At 37.9% G+C, this 14,472-nt stretch overlaps 1 protein-coding gene across 1 annotated transcript in view; it reads right to left on the minus strand.

The window, feature by feature from the left end:
- The window catches only part of kl-2 (dynein heavy chain 2, axonemal kl-2), a 638,176-nt gene that overhangs the window by 572,398 nt on the left and 51,306 nt on the right, over nucleotides 1-14,472 (minus strand). The window contains exon 7 of the mRNA XM_068229141.1: nucleotides 11,475-11,621. Within this exon, the coding sequence (XP_068085242.1) occupies nucleotides 11,475-11,621 (147 nt within the window). The remainder of the gene's footprint in view (nucleotides 1-11,474; nucleotides 11,622-14,472) is intronic.

Genomic DNA, 14,472 nt, shown 5'->3' on the forward strand with positions numbered 1-14,472 from the left:
TGTTACCCCTGTAGTCTGAGGTAGCACAGTGGATTGAGTACCCTATCAACGTACTGTCGAGCAGTCATAGTGCCCTCAACAAGCACTGATTGTGATATCACATTAAAGCCAATAGCTCCCCAGACCATAATGCTTGGTGTTGGTTCTGTGTGCCTCTCGACAATAAGATCTGGGCGGCCCCTCTCCCCGGTACGTCGGCGCACATGATTCCGGTGATCACTGTGGGCAAGACAGAAGCGCGATTCATCACTAAAGACGACCCTATGGCATTCATCGACCCATGTCGATCTTTCTCGACTCTAGGCCAGCCTTACATGTCGCTGTTGTGAGGTCAATGGAACACCTTCTGCAGGGACACAGGCTCGTAAGCCAGCTGCACGCAGGCAATTACCAACTATTTGTTGTGTAACATGGGGTGCCACAGCTGCTTGAATTTGCGCTGCTGTTGCATGGGGTTCCATCCGGGCCATCCGAATGATGCGGCGATCCTCTATCACAGTTGTCTGTCACACTGGGCCTGTGCTAGGTCTACGAGTATGGGCACCTTCATTTGACCACTGCTGCCATGCACGTTGTACCGTAGATGCCTATCGGCCAACACATGCAGCGAAAGTCCTTAGCGATAATCCAGCCTCACACAGCCCAATTATCCGAACCCTATCAAACGGCAACAGTTGTTGATAGCATGCTATTCTCTGTCGTTGAGGCATGTTTGATGGGGAACACTTCACTGCACAGACTGCAAGTCAACTACGCTATACCACAGTCCGTATACTGGTGTTGATTCCTCCGCGACCAATCACGTGGGGAGACCTGTAGCAACAATCCAATGGATCTAAAACTTTGATCGTTTACATACCTACATGGCATCATTCCATATCTTGAAAATCAATACAAACGACCAATGCCTTCATGGTGTTGCAATTTCCATTTTCTTAAGTGTATGTCCGTGGGTTGTGATTTTTTTCTCAATTATTTTAGGTTCTAATTAACACATTTGAGTTATTTATTGTAATATATTAAGTTTATTATTATTATTTCTACTGTAGTAGTTATATTTAGCCTACTTAACAATTTATTTAGGTTGTAGTAAAGTTGTAAATAGTACATTTATCACAACAAGGCATGTCGTCATGTAAGCCTAAATGAACTTTTAGCGAAAGTTATGATTATGATGTTTTTTGGTTCTTCAGATAGCACACCAGAGAATGATGGAGCCGTGTCATTGGCTAATGGGCTTACAACATTTTGTTCAATGTCAAAGCGTTATAGTGACAGTGCTAATGAAAACGACAGTGACAGTGCTATAGAAAATGACAGTGAATTAGATGATTCTTAGACTGAATGCATATTCCCGGAAAGTAATGTTGTCCATCCCACCATTTTTATCAAATCCCAGAGCCAAAACATGTAGGCCTACCTCAGCCTGATGCTTCACCCATAGAATATTTCAATCTGTTCTTTACACTTTCATTCCTGACACTTAGTTGATTTTGTATGTTGTTCTGATCTTCTGAACTGTTCTGTAGTAACAAATACTGCTACTGGACACAGTTCTCTAAAATGATTACTGATACTCTCCCAAAATACATAAAATATCCAACCATTGACAAGTTACACTGTTGGTGTCTTTCTCTCCACATGTTCATTGTTTTTGTAAATTAGTTTATAAATTGGAAAGTAGACCTACATTAACAATATAAATTGGTATATATGATCCCAGATAAGAGTTAACATTAAATATCATCACTTAGTCATTTTGGATTTTGTGTAAAATGTGCTAATTAATTTTAAATTATGTTTTTGCCTTTTTAAAATAAAAAAATAGTAATATTTTTGTGCACATTATTCCACAAAATTTTGTTTATTGAAATGCAAGTCACATATTTATGTTTCCTGGAGTATTTCAAGCTCATATACCAAATTTTACCTCCATATCTTTTAAAACGAGACGTAAATAAATTGTTTTATACAGTGATGCAAAATCCATTGAAACATGCTCGGCATTCTATGTATATGACGACCTATTATGGGTCGGCATCCAATGGGTTAACACCAGTATCAACTAAATTCACTTCATCTCCCATTTTATCCCTTACCATCCTGTAAAGCACAATGTGTATAAACCTTAATTCTGCTGCTGTCTTGTTTGGAGAGAATACGTATCTCGAGTTTATATGTTGGTACGAAAACAGAGTAACCTTTACACAGAGTACAAGGCAGTGGGGCTAAGCCAATCAGGTGTGATAAAACATATCATCATTATGATTTTTAAAATTTTCCATCCTAGCATGGAATGGAGGAAAGAGATCTGCGAATCATCAAAATGCTGTACTGGAAGCAAACAGCGGTGTTGAAGGAGAACACACCGAAGCAGTCAAAATCCTGAGAGGAGTGAGGCAGGGATGTATCTTGTCACCTATACTATTTAATTTGTATTCAGAATACATATTTAGAAAAGCCTTGGAAGATATAGAAGAAGGCATTTTGATAAATGGAGTGAGATTAAACAACATCTGGTATGCTGATGATACAATTGTATTTGCTGATACTATCCAAGCACTACAATCACTAATGGATAGAATTGTAAGAGTCAGCAGCCAATATGGGCTTGAAATAAGCACCGCAAAGACAAAACTCATGGTTATAATTAAGGAAAATATTTCCGGAATAAACTTGGTTATAAATCAAAAGAGTATAGAAAGGGTAAAACAATATTCATATCTTGGAACCATAATAAATGAAGACTGGGATTGCTCACAAGAAGTCAAGGTACGCATTGGAAAAGCAAGAAGTGTGTTCCAGAAAATGAGTTATGTGTTTAAAAAACCACAATCTAACTTTAGGGACTAAAATCAGACTTCCGCACTGTTATGTATTTCCTGTTCTTTTCAATGGTGTAGAGACATGGACCTTAAATAAAAACATAGAGAAGAAGCTGGATGCCTTTGAAACATGGCTTTATAGGCGGATTCTGAGAATATCTTGGACCCAGAGAATGACAAACGTGGAAGTAATGAGAAGGATGAACACAACACCTCAGTTGATCAAGATAGTGAAATGCCGAAAACTGCAGTATCTGGAACATATAATGCGCCACACAGATAGATACAACCTACTCCAAAAAATACTCCCGGGGAAAATCAACAGCAAAAGAGGTCCTGGAAGAAGACGAATATCTTGGCTTGACAATCTTAGAGGCTGGTGCAATATGTCATCAGCTGAACTGTTCCGCGCTGCCACAAACAAGACGAAAATAGTCATCATGATCGCCAACATCCGAAATGGATAGGCACTGAGAGAAGAAGAAGAAGAAGAAGAAGAATACCATCTAATACTAACATATGGGAATGCTTTCATTAATAGATTTCTGGTGAACATGGTTTGGGTAACAACTGGCTTCCGGGAGTCACTTATGAGCTGACAGAAGTGCTATTATTGGGGCAATAATATTGTTTAAACAGCGAAAACCAGCAAAGAAAATTCTTGTGCTCTTAACCAAGTGTGCAAGGATTGACTGTGATCACCAGTATTCATAAATAGAAGCCTTTTAACAGGATTGATCAACTGATTTATTGATTTCTTTCTATTTCTTTCTTTCATTATTTTATTTTATTTGGCTTCTTGAAAGTGGCAAAGTTAGGGGGCCTGGCCCTCTATCCCTGAATTATTAACATCCAGGAAGTTGCAGTGGTGAAAATTACATAACTTCCTTTCGTAGGGTAAATCCAATCATGCCACAGGTGTACTAGAGGAAGTTCTGATTGGGAGGAAAGAAGAGGTACAACCCTATTTATCTCAAAAATGCTGTCCATGACGAGAAAATGGGTAGGTGCAGCATACAGGCAGCCTCTGAGAAATTTACTATACCGTATATGATTCTAAATGACACATTACACAGTTACATTACAAGATATTAGAATCATTCCGTATTGATGGTTTTCACTTTACAAAGGAAATTTAATATGTCCTCCTATTCAGTACATACACATCTCCATCATTAGATGGAGTAATAATAGTCAAACATGTTTCAACTTGTTTGAGCCATCTTCAGTGGAAAAAGGGGTTAAAGTTATTTACATAATAGATGCTAAAAAATGTGTTAAATCATAATGAAGGAAAGAAAGAGAAACAAAAAAGACATGACGGAATTAAAACAATTCAATATACGGTATACACATTTCCATCATTAGATGGAGTAATAATCAACTTGTTTTAAATATCTGCAGTGATAAAAGGTTAAAGTTTTTTACATAATTGATGCTAAAAAATGTGTTAAAACCTAATGAAGACAAGAATTAAAACAAAAGAAACATGACCTAAACAAACAATAAGTGATTATGGCGAGGTTGTGGACCTCTTAGTCTAAAACTGCAGTGTGTTATAATTAGAAAACAGGATGAAATCACTGTGCTAAAAATTCAAAATGACAGTCCATCTCTGTTGAGTCACCATCACAAATAGTTGAGAGCGGAGCGAAAAACTGAGAAACTAAGGGTGAAACTGAAACCCGGTGTTGACACATAGCCCACTCCTGTCAAGTAGCACCAGGGATCTGCTCATAGCTTAACATTCCCATCAGCAGGGCTTTTTATCTGGTAGAACGCACCGGAACGGCGTTCCAGAACCTCTTTGTAGATACAAATCTCTAAAAAATACAGTATTTAGACTTCAAATATGATTTGTTTCAGGTTAAAGAATTTTAAAAATATTATTTTTACTGTTTCCGCACTAAATGACCTTAATTGAAAAGGAAATATCGCATATCACCTTGTTATTTTGAGAATCAAAATCAATCAAAATCGAAAACATTCTTCCGGTTTGCGGGCAGCATGGATATACGGTATTCGTTCTTGTTCTTTCTTTGCTTACTTTGTAGCCGTTTTGTATATTGTCCCAGTTCTAGTTACGTTTCAACTGCATTGCCCTCAATATGGAGTACTGTTGTTCATTGATGTAGATAATTACCTGTGTTTGTTGCATTCTCAGCCGTAGTTTGTACTACTTCTTAAGCGGCAATAGATATAACCTAAACCCTTTAGCATCCTACATAACCTAAATCTGTTGACCACGAGGTGAGAATGAAAAGAATTTCAGAATATTTTTGTGTGCTTACCACCAAACGCAAAAAGTTGCCCAAGCAGTTCGTCAGTCCATCAAGCTGGTGTATCATCAAACTCAAGAGTGGAACTTAAAACAACAGATGTGTCGACGAGTTCCATAACGGTCTGTAAAGTTCAAAGTGAATTTCAAAGTCTGTGGCCTAGTTGTTGGATTGTAGAACATAAGAACGATTTTGTAAAGACAAACGACTGGTTGTATTTTCATGAAGGCACGTTAGGTTGCTCAGTGTGCAAAAATGTTGGAAGTTTAGGTGTATAGAAGAATGTGGGTATGCGACTATCAAAAGAGTGGATAAATTGTGAAATTGTGTCATATGGAGAAAATCATAAACAGAAGCTAACATCTCTCAGGAAAAAGATTTTTGATCACAAAGAAAGTGCTGGACATAAAAGTGCTAATAAAATAACTGAAGAAGGGAAAAAAGAAAAACTTGAGACAGTATGTCTAAAGTCATTAGAGAAAGAAAAGGAAATTACTTGGAAAGTATTTTGTACTGCTTATATGGTGGCAAAAAAGAACCAGCCTTTCTACAATTTTGAAACTGAAATTGATTTACAAGAATTGAACGGGATTGATATGGGGAGAATTTTGCATTCAAGTAATGCCTGTATAAATATAGTAAAACCACATTGGCAGTGAAATGAGAACATTCGTTGTTGTTTTTTTTTTGTTTTTTTTGCTATTTGCTTTACGTGGCACTGACACAGCCTAGGAGTGGGAAGTGGCCGTGGCCTTAATTAAGGTACAGCCCCAGCATTTGCCTGGAGTGAAAATGGGAAACCAAAGAAAACCATTTTAAGGGCTGCTGAAAGTGGGGTTTGAACCCACTATCTCCCGGATGCAAGGTCACAGCCGTGCGCCCCTAACCACATGACCAACTCACTCGGTAGAAATGAGAACAAGATTGATAAAAAATGTACATGATTCAAAGAGCAAGTTCTCTTTTATTCTTGATGAATCAACTACTCTAAGTAAAAAGTCTGTTCTGATAGTGTATGTTCGCACCTACATTGAAGGGAAAAAAAATGGCAGAACCGGTCAACCTTTTCATTGATTTAATTGAGTTAGATGATGTAACAGCAAATGGAATTCACAAAAGCTTTATGTCTTCTATAGGAGCATTAGGGTTCACAGAAGATTTTCTAAAGGAAAAATTTGGTTTCACTGACGTGTGATGGTGCCGCAGTAATGTTCAGAGTACGTGGAGGAGTTTAAAAACTTTTCAAAGACAAATTTCCTGCCATTGTTTTCTGGCATTGTGCTAGCCATAGACTGGAATTATCAGTACACGATGTTATGAAAGAGGTTTCTGGCATCAATAGATTTATGAGTTCTATGGACAAATTATATGTTATATATCATGCCTCTCCAAAGAATGCAAGGCAGCTCCAGTCATGTGCAGCTACACTAGAGATGCAGATTTTAAAAACTGGAAGAATTCTGTCCACGGTGGGTTGCATCCAGCTATAGAACTGTTTTGGCCATTTGACAGGATTCTGAAGCACTGGTACTTCATTTTGAAAGAGGTAAATCAGAAGATGGTTGTGACAGAAAGGAAAACTGCACTTATGAAGGTCTTCACAGGAAAATAACATCTGTGGAATTTATTTTGGATCTGGGATTAATTTGCGATGCTTTGCAAGAACTGTCTGAACTAAGCTTAGATCTGCAGTAGAAAAATGCTGATCTTTACAAAGCCCACAGCAAGACTGAGTGTTTTGTTGATATTTGTGAGAAGAGGTGGTCTGTCCCAGGGCCTTACTATCAGAACACTCTTGAGGCATCTGCAAATCTACAGTTTAAGGGTGTTCCATTGCATAAGAAAAACAGAATTTATGATCCACCAATCTCCCCAAATGCTTAATGAACAACTTAAAACTTCTCTACAGAAAAGATTACTTTCCAAAGAAGACACTGAACTGTCAAGATGTGCAAGAGTTCTGGATTCTAAAAATTGGCCAGCAAACTCAAGAGAAAATTTTCTGTATGGAGAAGCAGAAACAAGCACACTGGCAAGAAGATTTCAACTGAATGAAAGAGAAGCTATTCAAGCCTTCAGAGATCATCTGAAATTCAGAGAAGAAAAGCCCAGGGAACTTTCTCGGGTTTGGAGGACTCTCAACACAATAGCTATATCTTCAAGTGAGTGTGAAAGAGGATTCTCTCAGATGAAATTGATTGTGACTCCAGAAAGATCATCTTTGTCAGTGAAAACCATTACCTCATTACTATTTATAAGAATTGTTGGACCTCCTTTGACGGTATTTGATCCAACGAAGTATGTCAAAACTTGGTTGTTACAAGGTCACCATTCAGCCATGGATACAAAAAGCAAGACCAGAAAACGAACTGAGGAGAATGATGACATGTCAAAAATTTGGAAATTGTTTGAATTTCGCTGAAAATTACATACTTTCTTAAATGTTCGATAAATCCCATGTATTCTTCCTTAATTTCCCTCCTGTAAATTCCGGCACCTCTTTTTCCAGAAAAAAAGCCCTGCCTATCAGACAGACGAATCTCCATCAGCATCATCATATGCCCTCACTCTAGATGAACAATGCAGAGAGGTGTGCAGCTGATTCAGGTTTTTGGTACATAATGTAGTGATTAGAAATTGTATACCACCACCTCTCCTTCCCTACCGGCCAACATTCTGATGATGAAAATATTTTCCACCAACAGGACTCGAACTGGCTAACCACAGTGTCAGACCATGCAAACTTGAAATCTTATGCCTTAACATCACCACCAACACCACCAGGCGAGCTATGGAAATAAAATGAGTACAGCTCCAGCAAACCAAAAAACACATCCCTTCTATAACAATATTCCTCATGTTCAAGGAAGAAAGAAAAAAATAATTAAGAACAGCTTTAACTCACTGCCACAGTTTTCCACTGAGTCATGATTACTGATAGTTTAATGTTAACTACTACTAAATTACTGACAGTTTAATGTTAACTAACACTAACTTACTGGTCGTGTTCAGTACATAGAATACATATTGAAGAGATGTTAAGAACAGAACAAAAATGGCCAACCAGACGCCAGTGGGATCCAAACCTTTGAACCCATAACCTTCCAATTTTACATTAGATGCTCAAACACTTAACTGTGGAGGTCTAGGTCATCTTTGGTCTCTTAGAAAGAACCTGAGCTACAGGTCTAGCACCACTGCCAGCACAACTGTAGAGTGTGGCCAGGCTGGAGATTTTAAATTTGTATACTTAATTCTTGTAGCTTAGGGACTGGGTATTTGTATTCGTCTTAACGCACTTCTCTTCATCTACATACAACACACTAGATTTAGAATCTTCACTGGAGGCAAAGTTAGGGCTCTGGACCCTTTCTTACACTCGGCCACAGTTAAATTAAACAATGCAACTGATGATAATAGTATAAATGAAAATGATAATAGTCAGGAAAACAATAACTCTGAAACTACACTAAACTATCAACCGATGCAGAAAAACACAAAAGTGAATACATCCCTTGATACATGATTGATTTCAGGAAGGGCATTAGAACTGGGCCAATCCACCCTACATGCTGACCCAAATAAATTAGAAAAAGAAAGGCCAGATAAAAAAGAAGATTCCAAATCATATACCCAAAATGTTCCTAAAAATGAAGGTACTCGATACTTTATAGAGCCATTGATGTTTTAAATTAGTGATTCCCAACCTTTTTTTATATTCGTAGCACTCTTAGGAATGATATTACAAACTCGGAGCACCCCTGTTAATTTTTTAAAAATAGGAACATTTCAAATGATTTTACTTTTTTAATTTTCACTCTGATATACACTGCCTGACAAAAAAAATTAAGCACCCAGAAGGAGTGGTTGAAAGTGAATGAAACTACATCTGCTGAAAGACCATGTGCCTTTATTGAGCTGATTACAATATCGGATGAAAGAGACAAAGCAATGAGAAAATCTATGTTTAAAATGTTCATAGCTTCAATCTTGGATGAATGTAATATGTAACAGGTGTGGGTCCAACCATATTTAACACATTACTTGTAATAATGGCAAGCGATGCATGGGGCGGTAGGACCCCAATCCGGTGGATGCGACTTGTCGAGACACTGTGCAGGAACTCACAGGACATTGCAGAGTCTCCAGTTCATGTTCGCGGATGGCAGGTGCCAAAGTTATGGGATCCCGCAACGCTTGGCGCACCACATGACGGTCCTCCCTCGGGGTGGTGATTCTTGGTCGACCCAAATCTGCACGACGTGCCTGGGTGCCCTCATGTACCCATCGAGTCTAACATCGGGCCACTGTGACATCTGAATGGCCCATATGCCTGGCAATTACACGATATGACCAATCAGCCTCATGCAGTCCCACAAAGCAGCCTCTGTCAAATGCTGTCAATTGATAGATAGGCTGTCTAACGCATCTGTGAGGCATTGCAGGTGCTTCGTACTGTACCTAGTCTTCTCTGCATGTCTTGCTTAACTGTCTGATTCACAGTAGTTGACTGGTAACAACTTAACAATAGAACGGTGCTATCACGAATGCATTCTGGTGGGCGTTCTACACATTACAGATCCTTGTAAATCTAATCATTTACTCACACATCAATGGTATGCATGTACATAGAAATGGGTTAATATTGGACCACTCCTTCTGGGTGCTTTACTTTTTGTCATGAAGTTAGCCAGCCCCGTGATGTAGGGATAGCATGCCTGCCTCTTACCCAGAGGCCCTAGGTTCGATTCCCAGCCAGGTCAGGGATTTTACCCTGGATCTGAGGGCTGGTTCGAGGTCCACTCGGCCTACGTGATTAGAATTGAGAAGCTATCTGACGGCGAGATAGTGGCCCCGGTCTAGAAAGCCAAGAATAACGGATGAGAGGATTCGTTGTGCTGAGCACATGGCACCTCGTAACCTTCAGGCCTTCAGGCTGAGCAGCTGTCGCTTGGTAAGCCAAGGCTCTTCAGGGCTGTAGAGCCATGGGGTTGTGTAAGTGTTAAATTATGTTCAAATAAACACTCCAAATCAAAAAATTGAATATAGCTCCTTTATTTTAATATTAATTTAATATACAATTTAGGCCTGCCAATCGATAAAGTGTACTATACAAATGTCATACACTGACTATGAATAATTAAATTTAACAAATACAATTTGAAAATAGAGAACTAAAATGTAATCTTGTAAATCATGAAAACAAATGTTGTCTTATTAATGTAAGATTTGTGAATGATGCTGAGAACACAGATATTTGACATCAGGTCTAATAGCTGAATGAAACACACAAATCATTCTTAAGGCTAATCAGTCTATTTCTTGCTTTGGATTTGATTGTTGCCATAGCAGAGAAGGCTTGCTTGCACAAATAAGAAGTTGAAAAGGGCAAAATTAGATCTGTTGCTTTCTTCACTAACTGGAGTTTACATTTCTTTACGATGAACTTATCCGTAGGAAACACAGTGAAAAGACACAATGAAAATATAAAATTTGAAGCGACTAGAGGGAACTGAACCACACTCCTATGGTGCCTTCTACTACCTAAATGCCTGCCTGCTTGAACATCACCTGTATTTAGACCTGACACTGGTAAGGCACGGGGGAGAAGAGGTTGAGTTAGTGGAGGAGAGAGCAGTATGTATACCCTCGCCCGATTTAATGTCCAACACATGTACAACACTAACTACAATTTGATGAACTCTACTCAGCTACATTGAGGACTGTGGTGGAATTTATGATACCATAGGGATTGCAAAAAACATATACATTAAATTACAGTATATTAATTACTGCTATTGATGATGATGATGATGAAGAAGAGAAAGATGAATCATTAGTTGCATTATGTTTCATCTCAGGTATCTAACTTGTGGATTACTGTGGATAACTGATCAAAGTGATAGACCATGTGTTGATGATAATAGCTGGCAATTTGCGTTGATACACAGAAACAGTGAAGGGCAATCATCAAAATATATGCTTTTATTAATCCAAAAGTTAGGCACCTGAGATGAAACATAATGCAACTAATGATTCATCTTCATCTTCTTTATCATCATCATCATCACCAATAGCAGTAATTATTATACTATAATTTAATGTATATGTTTTATGCAGTCCCTATTATATCTTTGTTTATTCCCAAAATATCTCACGGCACCCTAAAGTACCGTGACACACTGATTGGGAATCACAATTTTAAGTGTTGACATAAGTGCCATTTTTAATGCATTAATAGGGAAATAAGTTTTGTATAATGCAAGGTATATCAGTTTCATAGTACTGTATCTTATATGAGATGATACTGCAGGTTATACACTGCTGATTGTGTTGTGGCTATTTCTAAGAGCACGAAGAAGCAACTCACCTCTTTAAGCTGAATAATACATCTTTTCTTCATCATAATACCCATGGCTCTACCTGAATGGTATGGCATAGCTGCTGGGAAGTCATCTTCTTCATCTATAATTAACCTCGTAGTTTCCACAATCTCATCCTTTAAAAACTTGTAAACCTGCAATCAATAATATGCAGTAGTAGTAGTAGTAGTAGTAGTAGTAGTAGTAGTAGTAGTAGTAGTAGTAGTATAGTATAGTAAATATAACTGATAGGCAGGAGAGTAAAATCCAGGCCAGTGAGATTAGATTTTTAAGAAGTATGATAGGAAGGAAGGAAGGAAAGAAAGAAAGAAAGAAAGAAAGAAAGAAAGAAAGAAAGAAAGAAAGAAAGAAAGAAAGAAAGAAAGAAAGAAAGAAAGAAAGAAACAAACAAACAAACAAACAAACAAACAAACAAACAAACAAACAAACAAACAAACAAACAAACAAACAAATAAAAGGGCAAAGTAATAAAAGGGGATGCCAGGAAGGAAATCTGAGAACAAAAACTTTTATACAGAATGAAGAGAAATAAACTGAGATGGTTTGAACACGTTAAGACCATGGAAGATAAAGGGCTCTGAAGCAGATGAGAGAGGTTAAATTTGAAGGAAGGAGAACATGAGGTAGACCCATACCAAGGTGGTTGGACTCATTCAAGAACAGTGTAAGAAAGAAACTGAAATGGAACAGAGTCGAGGATCAGCAATGGTGGCTGGATAGAAGATTAACATCCCGAAGTGACTGGAGCTGGAAAAGGGACACATGATAATGATGTTTGTGGTGATGATCTCTTTTGCCATATGGGTTCATCATAGTTACTGTGACCTCCTAACTGTACTCCTTTGAACTTGACAGCTGATTCAATTAAAGTAAAATGAAATGTGGACCTTGTGATGGTACATATCACATCCCCATGCTGGATTTATTACAGCCTATTATTATTACTAATATTGTTATAATTATTATTTTATTGCTGTATTAAGGTCAGAATATTTGAAGCTGGAAGGTCTCCATGTTAGATATTAGTGTTTTGTTCTGTACAGGCAGTTGGGAAACACACAGCTATTTCCATGTTTTGGATAAACATTCCAGGGAAACATTATGAGTCATATGCCTGACACATGCATATCCTCAAGTCAGCTTTGACGGCCATGGTCGAGTTATGGACACGTGTTAGCAATGTTACCATGGCACTGGATATCTCTCACTCATGACTGGACAGACAGGCTGGCAGGAATTTGGATATCGAGAAGGTCTCTGCAATACGTTTGGAGAACACGATCGAGGAACTTTACTACGATAACTCTGGAACTCGACGGTGAACATTAACAAGTGTACATTTGATTATGGATGAACGGAGCAGGGTTGTTTGCTTGTTAATACTTATACAACTCTTGGCAACTTTCATTACTCTAATGCCTAGTTACAAGGCATAGACTAACAGCGGGTGTTTGTGCAAGCGAAAGTGTCTCTAAAACCAAGTGTTGGTATCAGTGGAAAAGAGGTACAGTATCAAAGTGATAGACCATGTGTTGATGCTAACAGCTGGCATTTGCGTTGATACACAGAGATAGTGAAGGGCAATTATCAAAATATATGCTTTGTAACTATTGGTCATCAGGCTCACTACAAATGGTAGTGGATTCCTCAGTCACCTTCCCACTGATTTTCTTTTTATTCTAGGATTGTTGAATTATGAATCGGACTGCTGGCCAGCAACAGCAAAGCCTGAGCAGGTTTTGCATGCAATTGAAATCAGAATGCTCTAATGGAGTCTTAGGAAAACATGATTCAACCACTCTAGGAATGAAGATGTCGGACAATGCATGGGATTACATGTAATAAATATCATTTTTGGTCCGTATTGATGATATTTGATTGAAATAATAACATTAAGTTATTTATTAGACCACCTAATCAATACAAAATCGTCTTGGATGATTTACATAAATTTGTTAGCTAATAGTGGTACATGTTTCGCCTTCCCTGAAGGCATCATCAGCCATAGTCTTAACCTTAAATTAAAAATAAGCGTCTAAATAACATGTAGTAATGAAATGAATTTTAAAATCTTGAAGAGATTTGAAGTAAAATAACATTAAAAATAACAATGATGGTTTGATAATACAATGTGATGAGATATAATAGTGGAAGTATTAACAAAATTAACATTAGAAGGCTGCTAAAATAAGTACAATGGAAGGCGAAACATGTACCACTATTAGCTAACAAATTTATGTAAATCATCCAAGACGATTTTGTATTGATTAGGTGGTCTAATAAATAACTTAATGTTATTATTTCAATCAATGCATGGGAGTCGCTCCAATTGTAAAGAAACTATGTGAAGGAAGGCTCAGATGGTACAGACATGTTATCGCAGCAAAGGGAGCTCTCTAGTGAGGACAGCCAAGTACCTGGAACCCAAGGGCCAGCAGCCACATGGTCAACAAAAAGAATGTGGTGGAGGTACCACATCAAGGAGGACATAGAATATGTGAATACCACCCCAGAAGAAGACTCATTGGATCAGTCTAAATGGCGATGGAAGTGTTGACAAGCAGACCCTGCCACTGTGCAGGAAGAAGAAATGCAGGAATAATGTTAGGAAGAGTAAGAAACAACAATGTCAGCAAAGATCTTTTACATGCTGGTATTATGTACCATGGAGTGCTGGACGAAATTTTTTCCATACCAGTACTTAAAGAATACAACTACCTCTCTTCACTATCTTGGGATCCAGAGATGGAGCTAGGATGATGATGATCATGACGATGAATATGTCCATGGTTGTTGAGCTAGGCTGAATGATGTCTGGTAAAGGAAAATTTTACCATATGGTCAATTGAAGCAGTTACTAGAAGACAGGCTGAAGTTGATATTTTATAATTTTACAGGGGACAAAGAATTAATGTATATCAGTACCAAACACTGATTGAAAGTTAATTAACCACAGTTAGAAATTTAGTCCTTGCCCAATTATAT

Source organism: Anabrus simplex, chromosome 9, assembly GCF_040414725.1.
Source record: "Anabrus simplex isolate iqAnaSimp1 chromosome 9, ASM4041472v1, whole genome shotgun sequence".
NCBI lineage: Eukaryota > Metazoa > Arthropoda > Insecta > Orthoptera > Tettigoniidae > Anabrus > Anabrus simplex.